The sequence below is a fragment of the Syngnathus acus genome, chromosome 14 (genome assembly GCF_901709675.1).
Source record: "Syngnathus acus chromosome 14, fSynAcu1.2, whole genome shotgun sequence".
Classification (NCBI taxonomy): domain Eukaryota; kingdom Metazoa; phylum Chordata; class Actinopteri; order Syngnathiformes; family Syngnathidae; genus Syngnathus; species Syngnathus acus.
The window spans coordinates 226,931-236,414 of NC_051099.1; the positions used below are offsets into that span (position 1 = coordinate 226,931).

A 9,484-nucleotide genomic window follows, 5' to 3' on the forward strand; every position below is an offset into this window, starting at 1 on the left:
CGCGAGGGTGCGTAACGCAAATGGTCTTATTGAAGGAAAACGCATACAACACACTTGCCACTATCTCTTATTTATTCATGATGGTTTGTTACACTGTTGGGCACCACAACGCTTTGACCACCTGAGCTTTGAGTTTTTTCCACCTGAATGGACGCCACTCCCAAAGCAGCAGTGGTAATAGTTCTGCAGTGGCATGTTGGACGCATAGAAAAAAAGTAGAGTTAACACTGATTGAAACAGAACCAAAAAACAGGTCTCCCCGCTCAGGAGTCGAGCGGATCGGCTTGTCTCTGGATGTGGCCCATCTCCAGAATGGGCATCAGGAGTTGGAAGGCATCCTGGATGTATGACGCGCTGTTGGATGCCTGCGACAAGGCGAAGATGGTTTAGTGCTTATGGGCGCCAACAGAGCCCGAACTCTTCAATTTCGACACAAACCTCTAAGAAGACTCCTGTTATGAGCGGGTTGAGGACTTCTCCCTTCTCGTTGGACTGGGTGGAAAAAAAAAGAAGGAAATGAATCTTTGACTCATTTTCTCATATCTATTTTTCGACTCACCCCTACAGTGGTCAGACAGGCGGTGAACTTCTTGGAAAGCAGCGAGACTTCTTTACACAGGACAACTGTCAGCCTGAAGGAAGGAAGGAAGGAAGGAAGGAAGAAAGAAAGAAAGAAAGAAAGACAGAAAGAAAGAAAGAAAGAAAGAAAGAAAGAAAGAAAGAAAGAAAGAAAGAAAGAAAGAAAGAAAGAAAGAAAGAAAGAAAGAAAGGTGATACTTTGGCTTGATGCGGACATTTTGGCTGGTTAGCATGTCATGTTAAGTGCTAACTCTGCACCAAGCGCCTCGCCTCCTTTTGTCCGCAATAGTACACAGTAGTAGACACCCGTCTTACTGTGACAGGACGTCCGCCTCCACGTCTCCGTTGGACAGCAGGAGGCTTTCGCCCAGCTTGTGGAAAAGCTCGATGGAGCGCGCCGTCAACTCGGCCAGACTCCTGATGGCGGCGGCGTTCACTTCCTGGGAAAATGAAAAGGTAACTAACAAAAGTAGCAGCATTTCGACATCTTCGGAATGTGGTGGGAATCTTGAACTGCAATGAAGCAGTTTGAGCACAGGGCGGTGGCGCTGTTTCATGCGGCGTACCTCCACTGTGAGCTCGGTCCTTTCGTCGTCGTCCTCCTCACGGTCCTCTGCCGGTTTGCTCAGGTCTGCCATCACACCGCAGGCGTCTTTGCAGGCCTGTTAGGCGGTCACATTGATTTGATTTCATAGTGTCCCCATTCGTAGGAGTGCTTAGCATATCACGAGATTACCTTGCTGAGTTTTTCAGCCGTGGTGGAGACACTGAGGCCCTCCAGAGCCCGGGCGAGCTCCGCCTCAAACTCGGAGCCGTCTCCGTCTGGAATTACACACGAGGATGATCCGTCATCGCCCCAACGCGGCAAATTCACCCAGGTGATCTTTTCAATGGGTTGGATTTTGCACCTTTCTTCTCATCCACGTCGTCGTCGTCAAATTCCATGGTGGAGAATGCGTCCTTGATGAGCCGTAGCTCTCCTCTCAGCTTATTCAGCTCGACGCCCGACAGCGTCGTCAGCACTGACTTGACCTGTGGGAAAAGAACATACAATTCCGGAAGAATTCCTCTCCTCGACCTCTCTCGCTTCCATCCTACCTTTGACTCGCTTTCCCGAGAAAGCATCTCCAGAGCCTCAAGGTGGGCCAGGCCCTGGTACTGGTCGAAGAGCACCCCGTAGTGAGCCGGCGGCGCCTTCTTCTCCGAGTCGGACGACTCCTCCGCCTGAAGCTCTTCTCGCTCCTTGGCCTCCCTCAGCACCTGGCCGAGAAGACGGAAAGGTCAGTCCTTGGGCTCTCGGCGTTCTGGCCTGACTTGCTCGCTTCACCTGAGAGAGCGTGGAGTTCCTGATCATGAGGCCTTTGGTTTTCTTGAAGCCGGGGTCGCCTTCCGCGATCACGTCCATCGTCTTCTTCCCGATGAACTCCAGAGCGTCCAGGCCACCGCTGATCATGGTCTTGCCCTGCGAGCACGACCCGAGTTGCGCCACTGACTTGACCGCAGCCGTGCGCTTTTGCCTTTAAAACAAGTACGAAATGACTTACTGTGTTGTGAACGACGTCGGTGAGCGAGGAGAGCATCCCCATGGCGCCGCCCGCCGCCGCCGCGCCGTCTCCACCCACCCGTTCCGACTCATCTCCGTCCCGCTGCTCCTCCGCCTTCTCGTCGTCTTGCGCTCGGACGGACAGCGCGGCGGGGCTGGGGATTCCCAGCGACGTCTCGGCCTTCTCGATGACTTGCGTCAGCCCCTGCCCTGATGATGTCATAAATGCGACGTCAGAGGAGGTCGGTGGCTTTCTGGGGAGTCGAGCGGCGTGCTCACTCACCCACAGCGGTCGCAGTGGCGGTGGCGGTGGACAGGATGGATTTTCCCCAGCCGCCCCAGTAACCCCAACCCCCCTGCAAAACTGTCGATCGACTCGGCGGGGGCTAAAACAAGGAGCGCAGTCGTGTCGTCAAACGGAGAAAGCCAGCATCAATACTGAGCACGATTTATGGACAAAAGTGTGTATTTCCATCTTTTTTGTGAACAACGTTTTACTTTGCCTCGTGGTTTTGATTGCGGTGACTGACGGGCGGGCTGCTACCTTTGGTGGCTCCTCGTCCACTTTCTCCTCCGCTTGGGCTTGAAGCTCTGCCCTCCTCCTGGCTTTCCTGGTGGGAGCCACGTCGGGTGAGGTCGGCGGGGAGCCGTCAGGCGCCTGGGTGGCCCGGGCGGCCTGAACCTCAGGCGGCGCGGGAACTTCGCTGTCCGACATGCTCGAGCCTTAGCGCATGCCTGCGGAGAAGGTCTGTAAAGCTGATGTGGACATAACATTCCTTACTTTCATAAGTATATCATATCATCCTAAAGGTAGTACACATTATGTTGCAATGTATTCAGAATTTCTTTTTATTTCCTAATAAATGCCTTAGCCCTGATGGATGGATGGATGGATGGATGGATAGTTAGTTGGTAACAATGCTATGTGTGCAACTGACTCCTGTTTGTTTTGAGTCATCAAAAGACACATAGTTCGTATCTATCTATCTATAGACAAGGTGCAAAGTTCTGAAAACGACAGATTGGGAGCGTTCAGTCAACCTTGTTGATTCAAACTATTGAGGTGACGTCACCAAGTCAAACTGTTTTGTTTACTGTATTCGATTGATGTCGAACAAGTTTCAGCCAGCTTTGGCAACCTAAAGTTGCGTCAAAGGGCCAAGTTGATCGCTTTTCCTCATTTCGATACCATTTTATACGTTTTGAAGCGAGCGACATTATTTTGTAAACAAACAACTCACCTCGTCTCGTCTCTTGCTCTCCTGCAGCTGTCAAAGTGAGGATGCTAGCAGTTAGGCTCGCCTCCGTGGAAAGTTTCCCTCTGAGAAACAACACAAATACATGTGGGGGGAGTTGATGATTCGATCTTGTCTTGGCTTTGCAGACGGGATCGAGTGCGTCAATATTCCAAATACGTATCGCCTGTCTTCTTCTAGTTGGATTAGCCACGTCACAAACGCGTCTGCTCTTCCTGGGATAGGCACCCAAAGAAGATCCGGTCGAAAGTTTCAAAATCAAATCAATCAAGAGAAAACGTCTCGTTGCATTGACATTTTTCTACACAGCCTTGGGAGCAGCCACTAAGTCAAATAAATAGGTAGCTTTAAAGACGTGATCGTTCTATCAACGCAAACGTAACTACGAATTGAATATTCAATTGAACATTTTAACGGAAAAGCTCGTCAGAAATACACTTTCGCGCCAATAACTACACGGAAGTAGTAAACGACTTCCGGTATTGTCTTAACGTCCAAGAAAATCGGTCAATAATAATACTGTACACGTAGATGTAAATGTAATACAAGTCAAATGTATTAGATCGTTTTGAAAAAGCCTCAAGTGGCAGTGCAAAACAACTTCAATCTTTGCCTCTAGATTGGCCAACGAGTACAATTTACAAATATATGAATACATTATCATGTACATGGACGTGTAAGTAAAACGACAACTTATTTCAACCTTGTCTTTACTTTGAATAAAAATCGCCCGCCCGCCCGCCCGCCCGCCCGCTCGCCCGCTCGCTCGCCCGCCCGCTCGCCCGCTCGCTCGCTCGCCCGCCCGCTCGCCCGCCCAAGAAATTGACTGTGGCGTTACCTGACAGTTAGCCGCGCCTCCTCGGTTTACGTCATTGTTTTCCACCTTAACGCGGAAATAGACGACGCAACCGAATTGAACTCTTTCAACTTTTAACGCAGTTTTGACGTGAACAAGAGAACTTTGGGGTAAACTACCGTGTTATTGTACACATTTGCAGAAGTATTAAGCGTTTAAATTTGGAAGTCGTTTATATTGATTGAGGATTTTAATTTTGCATTCTGCTTTGAGTCCAAGACCGCACATTTGGGTGGTGTGTGCCTGCGTGTGTCATATTTACTGTCCCGTGGAATTGTAGATTTCGTACAGTCATGCCACGTGAAGAAGACAAATATTCGAAATGTCATATAGAATGATTGATGCGAATGCAATGCAACTCCATTTCATGTTTGTCTTTGAATGTGAACAGTTCTGCTTCCTTGTTGGAATTTGCATGCAGCTACAATGAGTGTTGTAAAAATGTCACCTGTCCTGTTTCTGCAGGTCTGGCCCCTGTCGGCATGGCAACCGTTACAAACATCCCCATGCTGCTGCTCCTCCTCTGCGTCTGCGTCTGCGCGGTAGATGGCGCCGCCGCCGAGAACCGCTCGGAGGCCGCACCCGCCCGTGTTGTGCTCAAGGAGGGAACCGATGCACGGATTGAGTGCAACGTAACCGGGCTCGGTGGCAATGTCACATGGTACGGTCCTGGCGGACGGCTGCCCGTGGAGGACCCGGGTAAGCGTTGTCGAGGAACTGCCGCTGTGACCTGGCTTATCGAGGAAACAAGATGAGGCATTCAAGGCCTGTGCTTTTGTCCCCGCAGGCGGAAAGTGGCTGGTTGAGGAAAGCGGTGGCCTCAACATCAGCGTCGTCTCCTTCGAGGACCGCGGCCGCTACACCTGCGTGTGGGAGGACGGCGGCAACTACAGCGTGACGGTCCGCGTGGCCTACACCCACAGCGGCCTGGGCGTCTACTACGTGGGCGTGTGCCTGGCCACCTTCTCCGTCACCATGGTCCTCAACGTGGCTCTGCTGGGCATGGTCCGCAGCCACCTGAAGAAGACGGAGCGGGCCGTCAACGAGTTCTTCCGTACCGAGGGCGCAGAGAAACTCCAGAAGGCCCTGGAGATCGCCCGCCGCATCCCCATCATCACGTCGGCCAAGACGCTGGAGCTGGCCAAGGTCACGCAGTACAAGACCAAAGAGTTTGCGCGGCACATGGAGGAGCTGGCCCGCAGCGTCCCCTTGCCACCGCTATTGCTCAACTGCCGCGCCGGGGCCGACCAGGTGGGCAATGGCGAGCCCCCGGACAGTAGCAGGGAGGCAGCCGGCGGCGGCGGCGACGGGGCGCCGGCGGGGCTGCTGGCGGGGGGGGGAGAAAGCCACGTAGCCCGCCTGGAGGTGTTGATTCACTCGCCGTAAAGTTTGAAAACGGGCAAGGAATGCATTTGTGAACAGCACCAAGAAAAACAATTGTACCGCGGATTGGAAAAAGAAAAATAGCGCTGTCTGTTGATCGACCACCAGGGGGCGCTGTGCCGTGGTGTATCACTCAAAGTCCAAGGCTTTTGCTTCACGTATGCTGACGTTCCCGTTCATTCCACTGCATTTTGTCTGGTCATTGTCCACGGGAAATCAACTAGATTAAAAAATGAAACCAAAAGAATTTGGAGCATTGGCAGCGCTCACGGCAAGATCTCTTGGTGTCCTTTTTAATGTGTTGTAAAAGTAAAACCGTTCCATGTACTGTGAAATCATTTGTGTTATCTTCAACGACGTCATGGAGTTTTACTTGATTTGAAGATCCGAATGCCTTTATGCTGGACGGTTTGTTTGATTGTTTGTTTGTTTGCTTGCTTGCTTGCTTTTAACAAAGAAAAAGCTTTAGGGTAGGGGACGCCGTGTTAGTGCTTTATTAATGACAAGAAAATGCCGCGTTAGTTCATATTGTCCCGACTTATTCTTTAGTGTCGTGGAAGAAAAAGGAAAGTTCCCATACCGGGAGTCGAACCCGGGCCGCCTGGGTGAAAACCAGGAATCCTAACCGCTAGACCATATGGGACTTGCATTGGTGCTGTGCCATTTTTTTGTATTTGTACGCATTTGATCAAATTTCCATCGCGATATTCGAACAAGTGTCAACTTGTCTTTCTCTCGCTTGCCATGTAGCGCGCACGCACGCGCGCACGCACGCCTCCAGTTGTTGGTTCGTCCAAACGGCCTCGTGACGTCATTTGCGCCAGGTGTCATCGGGAATGCAGATAATAGAATGTCTTCTTCACGTTCCTCTTTTTTGCATTTTCGTGAATTCATTTGAACCATTCGTGGTAGTATCCAGCTTAACGGGGAGTGATGTAATTATGAGCACTTTTTCCCCGGTCCGTCTTACTGCATTCATATTAACGAAGCTGAAGCCAAGCGAGCGAGCGAGCTAGCATGCCTGCTAAGGAAAAGGACAACGTTCACGGCTTTCATTTGACACAGAATGCGGCAGGACAAAGACTACTTCAACTTTATTTGTTATCTTACGGGATGCACAAAGATGAAAAGTTTTTGTTTGTTGTTTCTCCCCTTTGCCAAATATTTGCTTTAGGTAGAGCTATTCGTCAGGCATCTGCTCTTGGCTTGCATATTTATTTGAATTTCACATGTGCACTTATATATATACAGAAATATATATATATATATATATATATACAGAAATATATATATATATATATATATATATATATATATATATATATATATATATATATATGTGTATGTATGTATGTGTAGGCTACTTTCTTTCTGCTTTTCCCAACCGTATAGGACAAATAGAGAGATGATGCCAAGGGTGGTTTGGAAGGTGATAGCTGGATTTCTTGAGTGACATCTTTCAAAACATGCACCAGCAAACTCCGTACTTCCATCCTGAAGTTAAAAGCCTACCGTGGCTGGCTGTTGGCGAGCACCCCCTCTCGCCCGGAATGACAATAACCTTGGGCCTCCGTGTTGTTGACTCACTTCCCAAAAAGAAATAGATAGATAAATAAATAACAGCAAATCCATCCTCCTTTCCCAGACCTGTCGTCTCCGGAGGCGAGCTTATCTAAATAGAATTGATCGGCCCCAGAGATCATTCATCACGCCGGGCCCGGCCGGCAAGACAGAGGGAGAAGCGAGATTTGAAGGATTTGAATTTTTCCAGCAGATGTCACCGAGGTGAGCAACACACATCGATTGGATTGCAAATAGCTTTGCGCGTGTCTGCGCACGCACGCACGCACGCACGCGGGGAGAAAAAGGAAACAAAGTATGCAAATGAGCTATTCATTACTTGAAGTCTCATTTATATGAACTCGTGTTTGCTCTCTTTGGTTTGCCGTGTCGTCAACGCTAAAAGGAAAGCGAGCCAAAAGGACGACAGATGATGCGTTTGATGACATTTTCCTTTGCTGAGCAGCTGAGTATCTCAGCCACTTGTTTGCCCGTGTTTGTTTGTGTGTGTGTGTGTGCGCGCGTGCGCTTACCCTCCTAATTGGTTGGTCTGTCCCCACGTATCGTTGACTTTCCTTCGAGACGCAAGGTCTCGTGATTTTTCTTTTCAACCCAAGTGAGTTGCAGCTCCACTCCAGCCCTGTAAGTGGTGCTCATCTGCATTACAAACTTGTTTGATGACTCCCATGTATTGAAAACTACTTGATAATTATTAGGGATGCATTATTATTCTAACCAATGTAATGGCCACCGCCCCGCCGTCGATGTACATCCTGTCCTTATCGCCGTGACGGATGAGCCGAGGAGATTCCGTTCCTCAGCGGGACCATCAAATGAGATGCCTGGGGGGGGTCAAAGATTGCCCGGTGGCAAAGACTCAGACGGATTGACTGAACCAACGAACGAGAGAACGCATGATAAATATGCAGTAATGAATCTCATGCAATATTCATTGACTCGCTTCCTCCTCCTCCTCCTCCGCTTCCTCCTCCCACTGTGTGTTTTCTAACACAGGTGAGAAATAACACTTGGACGACACCAACGTAATAACTGTTACTATTCAAGCCTCCGTGCAAATGGAGCTGGCAGATCCACTTGTATTTACATAATTCACTGTCAGAGAGCCAGTCTCAGTACGGTCGCCTTTGCCAAGGCCCACAATCAGCTGTAACGTTTGCTCATATTTGGGTCACGGCGACTGGCCAGTGAATGACTCGGAAGCGCCTTCCATGAAATTATTTAGCCAAGAGTTGACGGAGAAATTCCCAAACTAGGAGATTTACAAAGTCATTTTGTATTCATCAAGTTCAAAATTGGCTGTCATGTAAACTACTCTAGATACTATGAATGCAGCGTGCTATTATGAAAAGAAAAATCAATATAGCGTTTACACCCCCCCCCGCCGCTAAAATCCAAATGTACCCTCGCGAGGATGAAAGGAGCATTTCATCTGCCACGCCGCCTTTGTTTTCATGGTTTGGAGCAGTCGCTCACAAACACCATCAATGTGTGTTTGCTCATTTGGCAGCAAACTCAACAGATTGACTGGGGGAGCCAAATAAATGGCAGGCGTGCAGGAGCAACAGCTTGCGCAAACACAATGTGAGGCAAACTTACCCGATGGAAACCACGTTCAAACAAATCGTTGGACTTCTCCAACCCAAAAGCTATTTTCTTTATCGGGCACTTGGCAGATGTGCCAGAGTGCAGCAGCAGAGCGCCAGCAACCAGCCTACCGACTGACGACATGTCCCATTTTCTCCCGCCTTTAGTATCGGTACCTGGTATCGACTCACTCAGCAAGCCCCCCGATACCTACATAATAGGTGTAGGCTCGATACTCGCTCATAATTAGTCCTTTCAAAAGTATTTATAATCAAAACAATTGAAGAAAGAAAGAAAAAGCAGCTTTCTATAATGACAAAAACAACGGACAGTGATTTTCAAAATAAGACCCTAATCATGGGCAAAAAAAGAAATAATCACAGCAAAGCCAACCAAAGGTTTTTTGTGTGTGTGCGTGTGCGTGCGTGCGTGCGTGCGTGAGAGACCCAAGCTCCCAAAAAAAGATGTCAGTACTTCCGTAAAAGAACTGCGGGCGCGTTTTATTGTTCGGCTGAGACTTAATCAAGAGTGTGTGGATCCGGCTTTGATCAGAGCTTTTTATTTATTTTTTTACGTCCACATTGAATATCGGACGGCGAGGACAAGATCTTTTCATGTTGCAAAATTGATTTGTGTGTGTGGTGTAATTTTCTTTGACGACTCACTCGCTACAATTTTTGAAGGCAGGCAGGCGGGCGGGCA

At 49.1% G+C, this 9,484-nt stretch overlaps 2 protein-coding genes and 1 non-coding gene across 3 annotated transcripts; 1 reads left to right on the top strand and 2 right to left on the bottom strand.

Annotated features, from left to right (window-relative positions):
• Positions 1-54: 54 nt before the first annotated feature.
• Positions 55-3,617, bottom strand: fam114a2 (family with sequence similarity 114 member A2). The gene is made up of 13 exons (XM_037269344.1): positions 3,371-3,617; positions 2,667-2,859; positions 2,406-2,508; positions 2,124-2,332; positions 1,907-2,041; positions 1,678-1,839; positions 1,488-1,611; positions 1,316-1,401; positions 1,146-1,241; positions 895-1,019; positions 560-632; positions 439-492; positions 55-365 (listed from the first exon to the last, which is right to left on the bottom strand). Exons 2-13 carry the CDS (start codon positions 2,835-2,837, stop codon positions 264-266), a joined length of 1,440 nt encoding a protein of 479 aa, XP_037125239.1. The 5' UTR covers positions 2,838-2,859; positions 3,371-3,617; the 3' UTR covers positions 55-263.
• Positions 3,618-4,228: 611 nt separating this feature from the next.
• Positions 4,229-5,668, top strand: LOC119133821 (microfibrillar-associated protein 3-like). The gene is made up of 3 exons (XM_037269990.1): positions 4,229-4,344; positions 4,700-4,933; positions 5,022-5,668. Exons 2-3 carry the CDS (start codon positions 4,717-4,719, stop codon positions 5,618-5,620), a joined length of 816 nt encoding a protein of 271 aa, XP_037125885.1. The 5' UTR covers positions 4,229-4,344; positions 4,700-4,716; the 3' UTR covers positions 5,621-5,668.
• A 520-nt stretch (positions 5,669-6,188) lies between these two features.
• On the bottom strand, positions 6,189-6,260 carry trnae-uuc. Its single transcript has one exon. It is a non-coding gene; the product is annotated as a tRNA-Glu (tRNA).
• Positions 6,261-9,484: the final 3,224 nt, after the last annotated feature.

Bases quoted from the DNA above. Each gene is read 5' to 3' on its own strand.
- fam114a2 (XM_037269344.1), bottom strand. From the start codon at position 2,837: ATGTCGGACAGCGAAGTTCCCGCGCCGCCTGAGGTTCAGGCCGCCCGG. The intron at 2,333-2,405 runs GTGAGTGAGCAC...TGACATCATCAG, and splicing joins CGCCACTGCGACCGCTGTGG to GGCAGGGGCTGACGCAAGTC. The intron at 366-438 runs GTTTGTGTCGAA...GCCTTGTCGCAG, and splicing joins TAACAGGAGTCTTCTTAGAG to GCATCCAACAGCGCGTCATA.
- LOC119133821 (XM_037269990.1), top strand. From the start codon at position 4,717: ATGGCAACCGTTACAAACATCCCCATGCTGCTGCTCCTCCTCTGCGTC. The intron at 4,934-5,021 runs GTAAGCGTTGTC...TTGTCCCCGCAG, and splicing joins GCTGCCCGTGGAGGACCCGG to GCGGAAAGTGGCTGGTTGAG.